Consider the following 21,200-nt stretch of genomic DNA (forward strand, 5'->3'; position numbering starts at 1 on the left):
GCATAAGCAATAATCTCTCTCACTCACTCAGAAAGAAAGAAACGGAAGCACAATACTTTCTTACTGCAGCTCAACACTGTCATGTTTCCATCCCTCCTGAGAGATTAATGGAAAAGAGAGCTTCAGAAGGAAATTGCTTCACTTGCTCTTCCCTTCGTTATGGCTATAAACAGCTGCTGGCTCACCTGGCCGTTGAATGACATGCCCTCCTGGGATCTGATGAACTCACTGTAGGCCTGGTTGGCTCTGACGATGACTGTGGCTACCGCTTCTTGGTACTGCGGGGATGATGTTGCTAGCAGAGGGAGTGCAGCAAGGGGAATGTGATCCTGGCTGTTGGACAGGCAGCCTTCATCATAACTATATGGGCTGAGGCTGGATAGGGCAAGAGACATTGGAAATATTCAGCCTAACATACAGAGTGGGGAAAACCATTTGCAGACAGTACAGTCAGTATTGCAGTTCATTGAAAAAAAGCCTCAAGATAGAAAGGCCATTTATTCTACTGTGAATGGGTGAGAGTTTAATAAATCTTTCCCTCCCATCAAACGTAAATCTTCGAGGACAACATACTTACATTGAAAGAACAACCCTCAGACAAGGAATTAAAGCCTCAGTATTTATTGGATTAATTAGAATAAATCAATCTCAGAACTCTTGCTGCATGATTACTGTATTCACTGCAGCTAAGTATGAAATCGAGATTGAATGCCTCACTAGTATATTAATAAGTGCATTCTCAGAGCATGGTCAGAGCTTTCAATACTACACGCAGAACATTTCAGGGAAGCGGTAAAAAAAAACAAGAGTGAAATTTTCTACGTGTCTCTCCATGACAAAGTAGCATCAACTTACCTGGACACCAGCGAAAAAGCTTCGGAGCAGATGGCTGGGCAAGGGACTAGCCTGATGGCAATGTGTCCAAGAGCAGCTGGGTAATGTACCCTCATCACTGTGTCAAACACTGTCGTGATGGTGTTAACATCCCCTTGCTTGGAGCTCTGGTCACCACTTCCTGAGTCCAGGATGTTCCCTCCATGGAGTACCAAGAGGAGGACATGGATTTTACTTGGCTGCATTAATGGCTGCACTGATTCATCCTAGGTGGGAATGAAAGAGAGCACAGTAGAAAGGCTTATTTTACAAAGAGGTTTTATTTGGTCCTGTCGTGGTTTAACCCCAGCCAGCAACTAAACACCACGCAGCCGCTCACTCACTCCCCCCCACCCAGTGGGATGGGGGAGAAAATCAGGAAAAGAAGCAAAACCCATGGGCTGAGATAAGAACGGTTTAATAGAACAGAAAAAGAAGAAACTAATAATGATAACACTAATAAAATGACAACAGCAATAATGAAAGGATTGGAATGTACAAATGATGCGCAGTGCAATTGCTCACCACCCGCCGACCGACACCCCGCCAGTCCCCGAGCGGCGAATCCCTGCCCCCACTTCCCCGTTCCTATACTAGATGGGACGTCCCATGGTATGGAATACACCGTTGGCCAGTTTGGGTCAGGTGCCCTGGCTGTGTCCTGTGCCAACTTCTTGTGCCCCTCCAGCTTTCTCACTGGCTGGGCATGAGAAGCTGAAAAATCCTTGACATTAGTCTAAACACTACTGAGCAACAACTGAAAACATCAGTGTTATCAACATTCTTCACATACTGAACTCAAAACACAGCACTGTACCAGCTACTAGGAAGACAGTTAACTCTATCCCAGCTGAAACCAGGACAGGTCCAAGTGCCTTTTATGCAAATTTTATCACCTTTTCCTCCCCAAGTTCGCATATGGTGCATACAATAAATGCACTACTATCCACATCAAGTCCAGTCAGGGATGAGGCAAACAACAATCCACGAAGCAAGGTATTTCCAGCAGAAACAGGATTAGCCGTGATACAAGGCCTTGGCCAGCCCCCATCAAGAAGGCTGAGTTCAGTTTGGGCCATCCACACACAAAGATAATTGCAGTGTGAGAAGGACCACAGAAGGACAAGAAGCATGGAGACTTTCTGAACAGAGACTGAAAGAGTTCAGGTTTATTTGCTTCACAAAGCTCCCCGAGAATGAAATGCCTGCTCTCAAACACAGTGGAGATGAGTAAAGAAAGCTAGGGAGGGAAGAGAGGCACTTAAGTCAAAGGAGAGTGCAGGCGCAAGCACAAGAGTCGAAGCTGATCCTGAATAAGAGTAGACTGGAAATCAGGTTTCTAAACACAGGAGATATGAGGTTTTAGAACAACATCTGCAGGCTTGCAGGTAAGAAACTAAACTGTCTTCAAGAAGGAATGTGCTTAATTTATGGAAATGGGCATTAGATACACCTGAATACAACAGCTGAGAACCTGACTACTCCTTCCAGGTCTCTTATCCTACACAACACGTGCATGCACAAACACACACAAACAGCCTTGGCATAACTGACTGTCCTGAGCAGAAGAAATGCTGGAAGTAAAAAAAATTTGCATAAAATTGTAAACAGGTAAAACATGGCAGCAGTAAAGACATTACTTTTGTGCGTTTATAAAAGATGGGTGTTGCTTTCTCTTGGGGTGCTGAGCTCAGCAGCAGCAGTTGACAGTAAAACACATTCAGCAAAATTAACAAATGAGTTGAAACAGGTCAGTGAGTGGCAAGTTACTGGGGAAAGAAGTTGTAGGAAGAGATCAGTCATTGCATCTGTTTGCCTACGACAGAAGTTACAAATATAAGACTTCAGATTTGCTTATACTGTTGCAAAAGAGGAACTGAAAAGAAAAAACTTCAGGACCTCAGTGACCCAAGGACTGGCCAACATGTGGCTGGGAGATTGCTGCATGAACACACTAAAGGTTTTTATTTTGGCTGTCCATGTTGTTTGTTTATTATGTTGAATCAATTCCTTGCCTAAGAAGACAGGCTGTAGTTTGGGGGAAGGAGGGAATTGTATCCGACCTCCAGAGTGGGTTATCATTAAGTGCCCTGCCAGAACAGCTGTAAGCCCAGTCCTGATGCCCCAGGAGCAGGTACAAAAGCATCCATTTGTACTGGTCACATATCCATAACACAACAGGGCAGTAACTATTTTTAATATCTATTTGCTACCAGGGCTTTCAGTGTTTATGGCTCCCATATGGACTCAAATCCCAACACCTCTGAGATATGTGAAAGCAGGTACTGATCTTTCCTCCTGTGCCTTGTCCTTTGTGCTAGTGGAGACAACATTTGAGAACATACTGGGCAAGTCCCTGTTGAGGCAGAGAAATAGCCATTGGGAGGGGGTGTGGAAGGGGTGGAGGGCAGCAGTACTTTCCATTTGGCAAATTCTTCTAGTTTTAGCGTCTTTAGTTACCTGTTGTCCTTTGACAGTGATTGAGTCCCTGACAAACCTGCTGGTGGGAGGAAAGCATGCCCAGCACACATTAGCAACCTAACAACTAGCTTACATTTTTACCAGATAATGTTAAAGCATGTCTTAATACACAGCCCACCAGAAGTATTAAAATTCACATCCAAGTCTGTAATAAAGATTTTCCAGACCTCCTGCATAAGAATGGCCTTAAATTATTTAGTACCATTACACCGTATTAATGCCTGCTCTTTAAACCTTCTCTGATTCCGGTTTACAGCACCTGCAAAGTGAACTTTTGCCTGGCTGGAGGCATGGGAGGAGCGCTCTCAGCATCTCAGCACGCTTTTACTTTCAGACAAATGTTTTAAGTGCTCATTTGGAGAACAACATGAGTCATCAAGCTCAGGCCATCCAGAAGTTTATCGGCAGTCTTTTGGAGGCACCTTTCCCTTTCAGTTCATTAACCTCTGCTCTTGAAGGAAGTGGGGAAGCAGTGGGGAAACTGCTGATTAGTTTAGGGGTGGAGGTGGCTATTTAGAACCTTCTTGTAAGATCTGGAGTCTCTTACGGCACCTGATTCCTGAACTACCTTTTGGTGACGACAGCTGTTAACCTGAAAATCATGCAATGGTGGCTAGGAATTTCATACTATTTTAGTAGACTGTGAACAACTACAAATAACTGTCTTTTTCATCTCACTTTGAAGTCTGTTCTTCTTCTAAAATGAAGGCAGAAACGGGAGGGGGTTGAGTTTGTACAGCCCTCTGGAGAAGACAAGTTCTCCACACCATCCTGAGCTCTAAAAGAAATCTTAGGGCTGTGACTTGGTTGTCTTGAGGTGACTAAAGCTGTTCCCGTCCCCAGCCACCCACTCTCCCCATGGCCCCTGAGCTCTTGGTCTATTATGAAAAAGCCAAACCACCATGAAGTTACAGCCTGGCACACAGAGTAATACCAAAAACATGCTCATGGTCTTTCACAGACCATGACATAACTTAGGCACTCTGCAAGCAGCTACATCATCTCTGCAGCACAGACAGGCAGATGCTTTAAGGGTAGCATGAGCACAGCCACTCCAAGATGCACTGTCTCACTAGGACACTGAATTGCAAAAGCCTGTACATGCAAGTCTAGAAAGCTGGGGTGGGTGTGTGTGTTACTATTTACTTATTATTTTACCCAGAGCGCTGATACAGGCTATGCTGTAACTAGTTTCCGAACAAGACCTTGAGCAGCTCCAAAGAGTGGGCTACAGCTGAGCTATGTCACTTGGACCACGGCAGCCTGCACCTTAGTGCTGTGGTAACACGGCTCTCCGCTCCCATGTCCGTGCTAGCTCACTCAGCATTAGGATAGCTCTACCCAGTAGTGCCTCAGGCTGCAGTTATTCCCATAGGATTAGTAATTTTTTTTTTCCAGCTGGATACCTGACACTGCCTGCAAACTACAGAGCGTTTTCTGTATGATGTTCAAAAGACGGGTGAAATAAACCCTTAAACCTAGCCATGAAGTACACAGCATGCTGGTGCACCTCAGAACGACACACAAAGACAAGACATGGCTCACAGCAAAGGGAGCCGTTTACCCCATTTACCCCACACAGACATATGCCAGCAACAAAGGATCTCATTACAAGAAACCGACTCACTCACTTCAATGATGCTGAGCCTCTCCACGCTGGAGCCGACATGGTACTCTGCTGATGTCTCGTGATACAAGTCACCTGGAAGCACAGAGGTTTAAAACATCAGTGCTGCAAGATGCTATTTGGCAAAGACACTCTTCCATAAAGACACTGTTTGTGCCAATGCCTCTCAGCCTCTTCTGCCTCACATCTCCTTAATTATTTCATCAAATCGCCTTCTCCATCCCTCCTGCCTCCTTCCACCTGAGAAGCCTGGGCAACGCTGGGTCACTTACTTTCCAGCAATTTCTCATAACCTCAGTAAGCTCTGAGGACATTAGTGAGCTCTTTCCTCATTACAGCGATCCAGTATCATTGCTTTATTAAGGATGGCAACAATGGGAAGTCCCTGCACAATTGTCAGAAATGATTGGTTTGTGGGGAAAATAAAAGGAATTGCTTGAACTATGCTGGGAGAGCAGAGATCTGATGTGTTCATATGTCTGTGCCTACACTGACTGACTTTGTACCAGAAAGCCTAAGTGTCATCTTCCATTGTGCTGCTACTTGAATCGATCTGGCTGAGGAGCTAGCTTCCTTTCAGAATTTCATAACGAAGAGCAGAAAATAAAACCAAGGCAGGTACAGACAAGAACAAAGCATGGAGCAAGAGGAAAGAAGAGTCAGGAGAAATTCAAGTCATTCAAGACGGAGCTGGAATATTTAATCATTATATGAGAGAATCCTGGCTGTCGCACAAAGGAGCCTAACCAACACGGAAAATAAAAGAGAATCAAGAGCTATCCCAACTCCCACTGGGCAATTCTTTTTCAGCAGCACTGGGCAGTAATTTTTATGCTCTGTCTCAGCTTCTCCTTTTGTGAGATGAGGATAACAAGTTTTACCTTTTTCAGAATGTGGCTGTAACAATTGCCTGGAAATACTGTAAAATATCACATGCAGGTTTTACTTAAAAAAAAAAAATTACCCTGGACATCATCGCATTCGGGGGTTTCAATTTTATCCATCAGATCATTGGAACTCCATTTGGTTATTTCTTTCGGGAACATTTCCTCATTGTCAGACAAGTCCTCTTTAAAAAACAGATTTTTGGAGAGTCACGCACACACAAATATGTATACAGGCAAGAGCACAGAACAGAATTTTAAATAAAAGTCAGGCTCCGTAACTACATAATCTTATAAACATTTGGATGGCTTAAGTCATAATAAAACATGATACTTTACCAGCTTTTGTTATATAGAAACCAAAGCACCTTTTGAAAAGTAGACAAAATGTTTTAGTTCCATGTTTTTAACAAACAAAACTCCTAAAGCATGGAAAAAGTAACATGGATTTTTAATGCTACCATTTCAGGTACCAAGTTTGACGTTTTTCTTGCCATACTTTCTGATGATGCTAAAGCAGCCAGAATGCTCCAGTACAGGAGAGGACAAAGCAATGTCTGCTGCTGGGACCTGTTTGAAAGCTGCGGGATGTCTTTGGGGGAAGCAGTGACAAGGATCACTATTGTTAATAGGACCAAATACCTAAAAAGGCATGAGTAATAAAGGAAACATGAACTTGCTAGGCTATCTTTAGCCTGATTTCCTTAGGAGATGAGACTTGTTTGATCACACTGATTGCATATGTCTGCCATTTCCCTCCTGCCTCAGGATCTTCTGAATCCCCTGGCTCAGTTCAACTACAGTTGATAAAGAATAAGGGTCCCCAAAATATGTTTGTAGAATTGTAATTAAAAGGAAGAGACATATAAAGGACAGACCCTATAAAACACCCCACAGTAGTATCCAAACGTAAGAAAGATTAATAGCCTTGCTCTACTGCAGACATCAGAGGAATTATGGCAGGTTAGGGGAGAAAGGAGGGCTGTGAGGCAGGGGACCCTGGAAGGCAGGCTTGTGGTTTGTGCCCACACCACATGGTGCTGGGCTGCAGAGCCCTAATTCACCGCAGTGAAAGCCTGACTCAGGCAGGAGTCCAGCCTTGCCTGTCCACAGGCCTCTGCTGGTACATCCACATGGAAACAAGCAGCTGAGCTCTGTGGAGGCTTCACTAAACAAGCCATTAGCAGCCGTAGCACTGGAAGAATTCATCCCAGTGCCCCCACCAGACACCCTACAACCCAACCCCATACCTGCTGGCCTGGGATAGGTTATCCAACACGTGTGGACTTCCCCCACAAGAGGCTGAGCTCGCTCTCAGCCCAAGCCTGAACACAGGGTGGCCGGTCTGGAGCTGAGAAAGGGCTCACAAAAATGTTTCTGTCAAACCAGAGGTCCTCTGAGACAGCAGCAGCCTGATGGCTCCTTTATGGGCGAGAGCATGGACCCAGCATGAGCTGGGCAGGGCACCATGCAGCCTCCTCCACGCTTCACGCTTAATCCTGGCAGGTTCTTGGGAAGGAAACAGAGCCCCGAAGCTCCGGCTTGAACCCATGGAAAACCAAACAATGGCAATGCAAGTCTTACAAAGATGCTTTGGTATGGGTTGCTGGCTCCTTTTTTTTCTCCTCCTTTCTCTTTTCTTTTTTTTTTTTATATTGAGGATGTATCTTTTACTGTTACAGAGGTTAAGTGCTTTCTAATTTATTTATTGTTCTGCGCTTAGTCTTTCTTTCCTGAAAATTTTGGGCTTGTAAATTTAATAAAGAGTTATAAACATAATAATAACAGCAGTAATTACAGATGTCTTGAGGATCTAAAAGCTGTAATCTTCAGAGTCCAAGACTAGGATTCCCCCTTTCTTGTTGCTGTACAGTTACTAAGAAAATAATTAGTTGGAAGAATCCTACGATGGGGAACAAAAAGATTATGAAATGTATTCATCTTTCCAGCAAATCTGAGCAACAGCTTAAAAAAAAAAAATATATACGAAGGGGACTAAGTGCAGAGCCAAGCAAAGACCAATTATTTTTAGGAGTTTCTATTTACACTTTGACCATAAAAAGAGAGCAACCTGGAAACTCTCCATCAGCACGCCACTTCCTTTTTCAGCTATGGAAAAAATGTGAGTAAATCCCCATTTCCCTGCACAAGAGAGTGCAGAGCTACCTGTTCAGAGCAAGTGGAAAGCACAAGCACACAACATACATGCTGGCAGAGAATTAAGAGGAAGATTGCACTCAAAGCTCCTCCAGCAACTTAATCTAAATATTAAACTTATTTTCTTGAGAGGTTTAATTACAGCCCTTACTGCTGCTCAAATGATCACTGAATGGGATATTACTCCTGTTATTAGCATTTATTACAGGATAGATATTAGATATTACTGTATTTGTCACTATCTTTACCACAGTGTGCCAGTGAATGAGGATGAGTGGGAAGCTGGTGACAAGAAATCTTCTTGGGCTCAGGTTACACCCACTGCACTGCGAGGAAACGTGTGTGTATATATGGGAAGCACTTCTGAGGAACTCTGCTTGGTGTTGACTCACATCCTGATCTGTGCCAGTTCCCATGGTACCGACCCTGCAAGCCTCCCCAACAGGATAAGCTGCAAGCGGTGCTTCATCCCCGCTCACAGACCCTGAGCTGGGACATGTCATCTGCGGGCCAAGGGGCAACAAGAGGTCCCTCCCAAAGAGAGGGCTGTGCTGAACAGCACACACATCAAGGCTTCAACTTGTAAGCCAAAATCCCATCTGACTAGGCAGACTTTTCAAACACAACTGTGCGGATTGCAGAGGACAGTCTGTATGTAAATGGAGACACGCAGTGTGCTAGCAGAAGAGGAGCTGCTTTTTGTTAGCAAGCTCCTAGAAATATTGCAACAGAGGTGCTGATACCAACCGTGGCACAAGGGTCGTTTTTGTTAATTCTCCTTCCCAAGCCTGTTAGGAGCACGACAGGGATTCCCTGGGGGCCTGGATCCCAGGCAGAGCCATCTCTATCTCCGTTTTATTACTGAGTAATTAAAAAGGCAAAAAAGACGGTGGATAGCAGTGGTACTGTTTCGATGAGTCACTCCTCTTTTCTTGTATGCATATTGCTACAATAAATCCCTTACATAGTTTTTGTAGATGCTATGTAAGTTAATAAATAGAGACACTTAAAACTAAGCTGGCCCTTCTCCTTCCAGGCAAGAGACGCATTCATCCCCTGACTTGCAGGCATCCTGGCCGTTTAAACTCCTATTGTGCAAGTCACGCTCCACAATAGCATGCCACTTTCTACCCCAGAATTTGAGATGCATGCCTAAATACTTGATGCGAGAACTCTTCTGGAACACAATACTATCAATTTCCTGAGACTGAATTTTAGCTGAACGTCAGTGAAACCTAGCTGAACCATCAGTGAAATTCTGCTTTACAAAACTGGAGCATCATCTTCTAACAACTGCATGTCACAGAAGGGTCACCAACTTCATGAGCACACATTTAGCATGTGTGAGAGAAGCTGAGAGAAGAGTCCATCTGTTGTCAGTAGAGATCGAGCCCTTCAGGCTTAAATAGGCATTAAGTACAATATATAAAATGAGTACAGTGGAACAAATCTTCTTCACACACACATGCACAGACAAAAAAAATTAAAAAAAAATCACGCAGCTTTCTCCTAATACGGATAGTCAAAATTACTTTGAGAATTCTGGAATCAACACTGATTAATTTTGGCACCTGAAGTACCTTGCTGCATTCACTATTTCTTGGGATGGGAGAATAAGGAGTTAATAAAGGCAAACTTGGGTCTCTTCAGGCCCACACAGGACAATTAATTATACCTCCTACTGATTAAACAATAAATTAGAAAAATAATCAGTCATACTGAATCAGAATCATTAGGACACACCCACAGTCCAGTTAGTATTGCTGAATTTTACCCACACTCATTTGCACCAAATAAAATACAGCTTCAAAGGTTAACACTTTTCAAGATCCCTTCAAATAGATCACAATGAATCTGAAATGTTGCTGCATTAAATATAAGAGTCTGCTGGGTGATGCTGGGGATGCTTGAAGAAACTGCACTGATGCTGCATATATCTTGGTTAGAAAAGAAAAGACTTCAAACAAAGCAAAAAAGTCTCGCTTCCTTCCTCGCTCACCCCCCACCCTCATGCCTTCCGTTATCTTACCCCACCATTTCAGGAAACAAACAATGGTGATTTAGGCTCCACATACCATGTGCATCAAAGAATTCATCATCTGAGCTGTCATCTGAATCTCTGGCAATGCTCTGCATCCTCCACTCGGAGATACTATGGCGTGAGGGACTTGCTGGAAAAAACAAAAAAGCCTTATGCGATACGCTACATCGACAAGACGGAGAGTTCCCAACATGATCTTTGCTGGAGGAAGAGTCGTGTGTTCTCTATGAAAATTCACTGCTGCAATATTAAAAACACAAAACCCCGATGATGCTGGTGTGATGTCAGTGTACCGCTTTACAGATCCTGTTTGTTTACTGTTGTTAGAACCTGCCAGCAAGATGTTACATTAAAGCAAGCTGTTTGTATCACTCTTATGCTATTCTGAATGGCAGCTATTTATAATTGTTAGTAGGACGTGCAAAATCAGCTGCGTTTTAAAGTTTGCAATTAGGAAGGAAGCAGGCTGATTGGAAGCTTTCTTCATGTCTCTAATCAGCACACAAACCATGCCTCTGCTTCGCTAACTTTTGGGTGGGTAGCTAAGCAGAGCAGCCTGGATAGAAATAATCTGTTTTCTGGAAGGAAATTGCTTCCACACAAATTGGATTAGAGATCTATTTAAACTTTAAACTTGAATGATTTAAACAACATGCTATCCAACTACTTCATAGGGAGCTGTCAGAGCATCTGTCCTGATAGAGCGAGGAGAAAACCCAACGGTCCTTTTGGTTCCTGTTTGCCCTCCTGTTCTCACACCTATCTGCTCCCTTTCATTTTCCCCTCCAGAGTTCCCTGCGCTAAATATAAACATGTTACGGTGCTTTTTTTTTTTTTTTTTTTTTATATATAATTTAGCGATGATCCAGCCTGAACTCTTCTTGGCTGAACTTGTTACTGAACAGCCGTCTGCTGAAGGGAGCACTGTCCAGAGAATGACAAGAGAGAGGGTTTCTCCCTTCTTTCAGATGGCTCTTGCATGTCACACAGCACGCACAAAGCACTTGCAGCAGGCACCTAACCTAACACAGCAAGAACCTGAGGAGACTGACAAATTCTCATTTAGCATATACAAAGACGCTGAAAGGCTCTGGTTACTGTGACAGCTGCACAAGCTGTTTCATGCTATTGTTTTAACAGTGTTAAATATTTAAGTAAAATTCTTCTAATTTTGCTATCCGGTTGTCACATGGAAAGAGGATGGAGACCCTTCGCAGAGTCATCTAATTGCAGCTCAGCATTGGCTCAGCAGCCCCCAGCTACCCCACCACCCACCCCTTAGGGAGCAGCAAGCAAGGAGGTTGGCAGAGCAGAGCTAATTCACGCTGGAGTGACGTCAAGGCACTCGCATAATAGTTGCTAAAAATAGAGCATATAATAACATATGGGATGGTGACAAGGGTCCCGCTATCACCAGAGGTCTCGCTCAGATGGTATAGAAAGGACCAAGATCTTTTGGAGAAAAGGCGTTGCTTTTTTCAGCTGGAGGTAGCGGTAAGTGGAGACAGCCCTCCTTGCTTACATGTGTTAATATGCTGCCAGCATGAAGGATTAAAATATCTGCATGACATACTTCCCAGCACATCACAATTCATTTCTTTCATTGCTTTTTCCTGTAAAAGCTAAGACATTCTGCAGTTTAAAAGAAATTCATGCTTTGCTACCAGTGAAAACCTTCAAGTGAAATCCTAAGAGGTGTGAAAACTACAGCTTCCAATGAACATGTCAGCAGTGGAAGAGGGGGTTCATAACAAAGAGCATAATGAGAGACAGGCACATCAGTATAAAATCCTGGTGCAAGCGAAGTAGCCAGCATTTTTAGCTTTTACAGTGATTTATGAAGCATCTGGTAGGTTCTTCCCTGGGGCTCACTCCAGTGAGTCATTGCAAGGTAAAACTACTGCTCATCTCTCGTTCACCCCATGATGAAATCAGTGATGGAGTGCTAAATAAAAATGGAAACTCAACTCACAATATTTAGTGCATATGAGAGATGGAGAAGCTTCACTCACCTAGGTGTCCCCTTCTACCGCCACTGGAAGAAATGCTGCCCCTTGGGGTTTTCAAAAAAAAAAAAAAAAAAAAAAAAATCAAGATTTTTTTGCCCTCTTGCTGTGAGAGCTATGACCCTGCTATCAGCTGCGCTTGGCTAAAAGGAGAGGGAATTGCTGAGGGCTCAAGCCTTCTGTCTGTAACTCGCTGGGGATTCACCCCTTTGTACAGAATGGTCCAAGATAGGGAAGAGTTTAACACAGCAAAAAAAAATGCAACTGCCTAGGGAGAGGCGAGTGACAAAATTCAGGACTCAATGCCGAGTCCTTACAGGGTATCCACAGGGGGGCTTTGACAGCAAAATCCTGAAAGCTTCCTGAATCGTATTCAAAAGGGAATATAAACGTGATCCATGGTCCCACCTAATCCCAGGCTGTGAGGTTTGGTCTCTGAACAGCTACCGCACATCATCACCAGTGGAAGGCAGCAGCCCTCACCCACTTTTTTGGGCGTACCTGCCTTAATCTCCCCAGGAGCTAACGTGGGTGCTTTGCTGTGTGAGCTACACTGCAGTACCCAGGGAGCCAAACACCCACTTTTGAAATGAATGGCATGTACCAGCGTATAAGCCCGGCCAAGGAGCACAGGGTGCCTGCTGTAGCTCCCTCCTGCAAAACGAGAGGCAGTTAACAGCGACCCACAGCCTGGCCAGTTCTGTGACACAGCACACAACCAGACATCCAGAAAGGGAACACAGCTGAAAGACCAGGCCTTACAAAAGCCACCAATGGCTCTCAGGTAACAGGGACGAACTGTCTCTGCACCGCTGTTCGTCTTCTTCTGAGACCCAATGCTGCTAGCCAGTTGCTGCCTGCTTCTTCTACTGTTTTTTCATAGCTTCTCTGCTTTTGAGATTGGCAAGAATTCTGCCACGTGCCACCAAGTCACAGTTATGGGATGACTACAAACATTCCCAAACCTGTAACAGGTCACCTGAGAAGACTGAGCCTGCAACACCAGGAGAGAATGTCTCTGAGTTAAAAGGACTCACAGGAGAAATATGCATTGTCCCAAAGGTGCCAGCCACAAGGAGACATGGTCCTACCTCCCTAAAGCCAAACCTCCATGCAGTTCAGAAGAGAAAGTCACCAGCAGCATCTTACCTCCTCTCTTTGAAGATCGTGAGGATTTGGAAGAGGTGGACCACTGCTTGGTGAGTGATCTCCCAGAGGCTGTTTCGCTGTTACCAGTGGCATCCTCTGTGTCAACAGGTGAAACTGTGTTGGCTTCAACATCCTTCTCACCAGGAGTGTCTTTGACACCGTGCTGCTCAGTATCATTTTCACCACAGAACTGGGCCATCTTCTGAGCCAGCATCAGCTGTGCCTCCTTCTCCAGCTGCCGGATATCCTCAATGGTGAGTCCATACCATTCGTCCTGCCAGCACCAAGCCTGCCGATGGGCACGGACCATGACCTTCCGCAAGCCTGCAAAGCCAGAATGCCCCTGTCAGCAGTGCTACAAACTGCAGGAATCGATGCATTCCCTTCCCCAAAACCTCAAGACACTGTAGCAAGGATATTGCAGTGGCATCAAAACCACAACGCCACAAGCTGCAGTAAAGGACCTTCATATGGCAAGCGTCAGGATGGCAAATTGGTCACTTCATGTACTTTAACTCTTCAATTCCTGCTAACCAACCATGCACTGAAAAATGAGCCAGTCTTCTGCGACTGCTTTTAACTTGGGAAGGGATTTCCTAATCCTGGATGGAGGACTTTGCTCTGTGACTGCCTGCTCCACCAAGGAGGAGCCACGCACAGACCACAACTGCAACTCCCAGGAAGTTCTGGGAAGTTGTAACACTTGGATCCAGCCTTCAAAGTGAAGTATGTTCCCAGAAGAAAAAAAAAAAAGAAAAAAGCCAACATCAGCAACAAAAACCACTGATTTTTTTTTATCCAGGAGAGTTTCAAGTGGTTCCTTGATGAACAGTACATAGCCCACCACAATTGTTACATGACGGAAGCACATCCCACATCAGCAGTGCTAAGACTAAAACCTCTCCTTTCCTTGGAAACCTGGTTTCTGTACCTGGTTTCTATATATCAGTGAAACAGCATCACAAATATGAGCTTCTAAGATAATGGGACGGGAAGGAAAGCAAGGGAGGGAATAAAGATGCTTCATTTTGCAGATACCATCTGTCTTCTGCTGCATGAGAAAAATGAAGTGGGTAAAGCCAATTGAAAATATTTCAATGTATCACATATCTGAAAGGAAGAACTGCCTCAGTATCAACATACAATGCTCCTGACCAGGCAACAGAAACTTTCCTCAAGACTTAAACTTGTTGGCTAACATCATCATGTCACCAAGACTTTTAAAACAGTATAGTCACTCAGGATTTTCAACCAGTATTATTGCTTAAAAGCTCACAACCGGTCAAAGCTCCAAACTGCTATGTATTACTGATGGGAACACACAGCAATAATGGTGCTTTTAAAAGCTTCTATAAATACTGACAAACTAATCCTCGGGAGCCCTTCTGGAAAAAAAAAAAAATTAAAAAAGAAAAAAAAAATCAATTAATATTGTCCCCTTTTAATTACTGGGAAACTGAGTCAGAGGTGGGTTGAATAACATGCCAAAAGCAGCAGTGGGAATTATAGTCAGTGGGATTATGGATCCACAACCCTCTGTTGCTAAGCCTGGAGCAGAAACCTACTGTGCCAAAAAGCTGGCAGGCAGGGTAGCTGCCCTCTCACCCTAATGAAGACCCTGGCTGAAGACCATAGACCACACCACCACCACTGCTATTACAAGATAGAAAGCAATCAATGGGCTACATGAAAATCAGTTAGGTTTTGGGAGCTGCAGATCAAGCTCTATAAGCACCACCAAGACAAAAGACGACCATTGTAAGCCACCCTCCATTTCCAGGAGCATGGCCAAAGCTGGATGGCTCCACTGCACGCAGGGTTTCTAAGGTGTTTCCAGCAACATGTGCTTCACTGTTGTACAGAAAATCTTAGATCTCACTACTGTCACAGTTTCTGTGATGTTCAGCCTAAACAGCCCTTTTGTTTTTAGCAATCACTTTTTTTTGTTTTTTAAACATATAAAAAGCTTATTTTTATATGTTTTATTTCCTTCCAGGTCTGGGCACTTTATTGTTTGCTCTGCTCTTCGGTTAGTTCTTAACGTCACCAGCCATCACAAGTCAACCTATCAGGAGGAAATAGCCATTGAGATCAGCAGCTAATGCGATGGACCAGCTCAACCTGAACTTCACTTGCACAGTAAGGTTAAATCTACCGATATTTTATATATTTCTCTGCCTGACTTTCAGAAGGGAGCTCCACGTAGGAGAGGCAAGTTTGAGCCAGCAGACTGTGACCTTCTGGGGGCAGAACAAGGGGCCTCAGCAACTTAATTCTGTTCAGCCTTAGTCGAGATTCAGAGTTATTTCCCCCACCAGATTACTTTTTGCAGAACTACAGGAGAATGTTTTAGTCTCTTCACCTCCTGTTGTGATTGACAATCAGCAGAGCTTGAAGACAAAGATTAAACTCCCATCACATCCACACTGAAAGCCAAGAAAACGTTTCCCTTGCTGTAATTCAGTCCCCAACACCACAACCATCCTTTGGACTTCTACATCCCCAATGTTCACTTCTACCTTGCTTGAAACACCTTGAAAACAGACTGTGATCAGACACAGAAGCAAACAGCCCCCTGGCTCTCATCCCAAGGCTTCCCCTGTTCCAGGGCTCAGCAGCCTCCACTCATGCTCCTGGATCCAGCCTTGATGTATCAATGCACCAACTCCTCAGAAATTCTCTCTGTAAAGGCACAGATGCCACTGATCGCGTATCTTTGTTTTAATAGGCTAACATCATAGGGAACATGAAAACCACTTGGGGGTAAAAAAAAGTCTCCTGAAACTCCCCTCTGCCTTCTTTCACTTCACCTCTTAGATCACAAAAATCGCCTGTATTGCTTCCTCTCAACCCACAGACCTCCCCACCTGCACTGCTCACACCACTTTGATTAGACATCCCAAATCACCCTTCCTTAAAGCCTTGTTCTTTTGAAAACGGAATGGCATTACAGGGCTTCATGACTGTTGTGCCTCTCTTGCTCCAGATTAGTTATGAAGTCAAAAAGACTGAGATTATTTTCCTAGCCTCTGGCATTCACCTGGGATGTGTCATTAATGCTACATTTCTCCTTCTTAAACACAGGGAGAAAACCTGGAAGAGAATGAGGCTGTCCAGGTACAAAAGAAGTTGAAAAATAAGTCATGGTTTGCAGAAAAAATGTTCACTGCTAGGGATGGAAAACTTGACCAGTTCCTCAGCGCAGAGCAGTGAGTACATCACTGAATTAATCTTCCACCTACAGTGCTGAAGTCTTCCAGTAGGCAGCAGAGACCCAGAGGACACACTGAGTGCCCCCACGCAAGTATATGGATTCAAGGTCCAGCTACAAATGACTACCTGTCCAGAGACTGCTTCCCTCCCTGTGCAATGGAAAAAATCAAGTCTTAAACCATTTTTTTATCAAAATGTTAAGAGAAAAACAAGCTTTTTATTTGAAAAGTGAAAAGGAGAGAACAGATCAGACCCAGGAAACACAGTGTAATTGGGAAAAATTCTCTTTTTAACAGATCAGAGATGCCCATCAGGACAGTGCTGAAGGCATCCGTGGTCCAGCTCGCTTTCATTTTTCTCTCTGTCAGGAAGAGAGGTGCAAATGTCTCCTGCTCAGCCTGAGAAGTCCCTGTCCCGCACTCAATCCCACACACTGTGCTTTCAAGCCATGCCTCACGGCCAGCTGCAGCCCATTTGGCAGTTTGTCTTGCAAGCCTGTGGCATGCTGCCCCCAGGTAGCGGGAGCTGGCCGGGGAGGACAGGCTGGGTACAGCATCCCACCAGCCACCTTATTCCAGGTCGGACAGAACACAACAAGACAGACCAGTGGAGGTGAGGCTTTGGGCAATGCAACGCTCCTCCATCCCCCCTGCCACCACCCACAGAGCAAACCAACCCAGCAGTATGGAAGAACTGCAGGGTAGGAGATGGTCTCACAAAGAGGTGTCTCTGGTGTGAAGAAAGAACCGAGCGGCACAGGAGAATCAGGGAGGATTTTAGAGTAGGCCTTCCCCCTCCACCCAGCGTGCACCATGCTCATCTGAGCCTTCTTTCCCAGAACCGGAGGATTACCCCACAGTCTCAGCAGGCAAGTCACACACTGAAGTCAATCAGAAATAATGGGAACAGGTTTTTTTATAAGGATGCAGGTACCAGCTGATTTCAGTAATATCAGTAGTTAACAAGACTACTATTTCTCTAGAGCGCGCAATGCTTTGGTTTAAAAAAAAAAAAAACAAAAAACCCAAGGAAACCACACATGCACAAATGTATGCATGCAGATTGAGTTCAGAAGTACCCGTCATTGTTGCGTTGATTTAATTATAACATTTCCCACTGCGTTGTACAGAAAGATCATCTGTGAAGTGTCTAGCAGGGTGCAAACATTTAAATCTCTTGCCTTTCAACTCACCACCTCAACAATTCGGAGACTGAATCCAAGAGGTGCTGACTGTTGTAAATGATTTGCCTGCAGATTGTGGTGTTGAACTTAATCTTACAAAAGGAAGTATAAATGACCATGAGACAAGCCAGGACAGAGAGGTCTCTAGCTGAATTTAAAAAGCTTTTGTCTATATTTCTGGGTTTGTTTTTCAATATGAAGTAAAAACAGTAAATGTAACAAAAACTCAGTGCAAAAACCCAAAACAAATCAAAAAACCCACCACTGAATCCTGCCCCAAACACCCTCAACTATCCATATAAAGCAACTGTTCAGATACCCATCGACTACATACCCAGCGGCAACATCCCAAAGCATTTTATAATGTACTCTCACAATTTCCTGGCAGCAGATAAAGGATGCCTGATTTTCCCTGTGCAACACTATTTCCTTGATAGTCACAACAGATCCCATACCTTCGTCAGTACAGTTCTGGTTGTCTGAATGTATCCGATCAAAGGCAACCTGCAGTTTTATCTGCTTGCTTCCCTACCCTCCCTTGCTCAGACCACTCACAAAGAAAAGCCTGTGGTCACATCCACATCATGCTAACTGCAACCTGCCTACCCTTGAAAAGACAAAACTCTACCTGCAAGCCCCAACCCGCAGTGCCCTTCTGGATGAACTTTCTCACCTGAGTGCTTTAAAGAAGCAGAAACTCTGCAGAAGAGCTTTCTAAAACCACTTCCACTTCATCATTGTGCAACAATTTGGGCACATTTGGCCTAAGGCGCAGTGGCTTAGACAAAGCTTCAGTTATTCGGATGGGAACATGCTTTGCCGTAGTATATAATCAATAACTCATACACAGTCAACACACTTGTTTAACAACAAAAGAATCATAACCCACGTGCCCCATTAGGAAGCAAGTGGGAGCAGAACATTACACATCGCCAGTCCAATTAAACTTAAATTCTATGGGAAAGGAGTAAAAAAGCACACAAATATTACAGCCAAGTAGACTAATAGCCCACAATTTTAGTCTGTGTCTCAGGCTGTCAAAGCACTGAGTAACTGTCCAATTAGTCATCAGAAAAAATGGCTATTGCACTCAGTAAGACTGAGAATGTTTCAACACCATTCCCCAGAGTTACTCCCTCTGTGCTCAGTAGTCTTTCTACGTATCATAATCCATCCATCATTTAACTCAGATAGGTTCTTCTTTCAATTCATTCTCTAATTTTAGTTTGCACCACTAAGTATCGCTCTCCTCCTTGGGCAGAGTTTGGATCCCGCTCTTGGTTTCTGCCTCTGTTTTCTTGCTGGCTTGGCGGCCCTGCACAGAGCGGGCTAATTCCCCAAGAAACAAATTTGCAGGAGCTGGGAACAGAGGAACCAAGAGAAAAATGCCAAGGAGGGACTGGCCCACAAGAACATCTCTGGCACCTGAGAGCTTGGGTCCACCATCGGCTGCACAATGCACAAAGGTCTCCATCTGCTTTCGGTCACCAGTTGAAACCCCAAAACTGGGATCAGCATATAAGATTGGTCAGTCATGTTATAGCCCACATCTTTCTAACTTAAACATCCTCATAGCTTGCTTCCAACTTAAACAACCTCATACCTTGCTGTCTCTGGTACACATGCTGTGGCACTTTTCCCACTCACTAATGGCTTCCCCATGGCTATCCCATTGCAGGGGAAGGCTACACATCTGTAGATACCCAAAGCTTTTGCTTTCACTTTTCACTCACTCAACTTTGTCTTGCCTTAAAGACTTTTTTGATTTTATGCATCTTAACCACTTTGAAAAACAGTATTTGCCATCATTATAACAGAGTGGAAACGCTTTTGAAAGGCAGACAATGAGCTGGCTCGGCTCTCTGCAAAGCCTCAATCAAGAGGAAAATGGCAGGCAATCTTTCATGAAATATAAAAGAAACGTTTCTAAGGGACCACAGTTTAATCTATGCCAAACACCTCTGAACAACTGGAAGAGTCACATGCTTCTTTTTCATTTAACAGATACAATGGAGTTGTTATTCTGCCCCCATGTTTTGCAGTATACACTAAATTAACGCATGTCACCGAAATGCCAAGGGAGTTCATTGCAGAGAGCCACTTGTAATACAGTCTATAACAGGTGAAAACTTCCATCTGGGGGTAAAGTAAAACCAAAGGAGCTTTAAGAAAGCAACCTGTGACTATTCAGAGAGTGGTGCACACCATTCTCTGCTGCTCTATCAGTGTTTTCCACATTAGCTCTCAGGAGCACAGTATGACTGAAAAGAACTATAAAATTACTTACTTAGGCTGGCATCAGGCACTTCAAAGAAGCTTTGCATATAGAAAGGACAGCTGTAGTGGTCATGTAGGAGGATTTACTGTGTACAGAAAGCAGGCAGCATCCTTTACACAGCCTTTCTTTGGCCTTTTCTTTGCCAGAGGACAGTCATAGCTCTGCACTTTTTTTGAGATAGGATTGCTTCTTTAAAACATTCTTTAGGTTTTCCACCTGGCCATAGATCCTGTCCCTCGAGACAAGGCGCAGAAACTCTATCAGTTGTGTTACAGATTTTCTGCAAAGAACAAATTACTGCCAGCACTGCTACCACCTGCACTGTCTCCACTTAGTTACTTCTGGGACACAAACAATACCTCCTTAAAAGCACTGACTAAGAATGATGTGTCAAAGCAGCACATTTACTCAGAATTGAGAGCTGTCAATGACCCGTGATAGATCATAGCACGGTGAAGTGGGGAGCCCTGAACGGCGCAGCCTGGGGGACAGAGATGTATGGTCCCACAGAGACCCACTAGCCCTGTCACAAGGCAGGCAGAAACTAGGGACTCTCCAGGGAGTGGTTTTCTGGAACCACTTAGGACTCAGAAGTGAAGCTTATTTCTTTGAGCAGCCCTTCAGGATTTTGTTCACAATAAAGAAAACTGGCAGATTTTGAAAATGATCTGGCAAAGTTTAACAGACAAATCCTTACCTAAAAAAAAAAAAAGAATGCAAGATCTTGCCTAGACAGGACTTGAAAGCCTTTCAGTGGCTACATGTGGTTTGGATTCATACATACCACGATTATAAGTGATAGAATAACAGGATTTTTTCTGAACTGACCCACAGCTCTGCAAGAGAGTAATCAGATCTGAGAATCTCTTCACAGACATGTCTTGGGATATGATACATTGCACATACCTCACCTTTGTGTTTCAATTCAGAAACAACATTAGGGAGTTGACAGTGAACTTTCCAAGACTATAAATATAAATGCTCACCAACATCATGGATAAACCGCTCGATTTTCGACTGCATCCCCCAGTATCTGAACTCGACTTTACACAGTTTATATGCACACATTATGGGGTATTTTCCAGGGTTGTTCTTGTACTCTTGAATCCAGTCTTCTGAGAGGGGGCCTCTTTTAGTCTTCACTGATTTATACAGCTTTGGATCCTCCTCAGCTTTGTATTCATGTGGAGGGATAGGATCTTTAACAATATCAATAGGATCTATAGAAAGAGAATAGAAACAGTTAGACATTTCCTTTTCCTGAACAAAAGAAGAAAATACCATTTTTCAGGAGTTATTTCTGTTTTA

General features: G+C 44.0%; 1 protein-coding gene across 11 annotated transcripts in view; it reads right to left on the reverse strand.

Annotated features, from left to right (window-relative positions):
• Positions 1–21,200, reverse strand: part of PITPNM2 (phosphatidylinositol transfer protein membrane associated 2) — a 143,730-nt gene that overhangs the window by 30,945 nt on the left and 91,585 nt on the right. For 10 of the 11 annotated variants that reach the window (XM_052795337.1, XM_052795339.1, XM_052795331.1 and 7 more), the window contains 7 exons: positions 20,879–21,112; positions 13,219–13,542; positions 10,098–10,193; positions 5,946–6,050; positions 4,986–5,056; positions 856–1,100; positions 186–375 (listed from right to left, as the gene is read on the reverse strand). In XM_052795337.1, the coding sequence (XP_052651297.1) occupies positions 186–375; positions 856–1,100; positions 4,986–5,056; positions 5,946–6,050; positions 10,098–10,193; positions 13,219–13,542; positions 20,879–21,112 (1,265 nt within the window). The remainder of the gene's footprint in view (positions 1–185; positions 376–855; positions 1,101–4,985; positions 5,057–5,945; positions 6,051–10,097; positions 10,194–13,218; positions 13,543–20,878; positions 21,113–21,200) is intronic. The other variant, XM_052795338.1, reaches the window with a different exon arrangement.

Source organism: Harpia harpyja, chromosome 9 (genome assembly GCF_026419915.1).
Source record: "Harpia harpyja isolate bHarHar1 chromosome 9, bHarHar1 primary haplotype, whole genome shotgun sequence".
In the NCBI taxonomy this organism is placed as follows: domain Eukaryota; kingdom Metazoa; phylum Chordata; class Aves; order Accipitriformes; family Accipitridae; genus Harpia; species Harpia harpyja.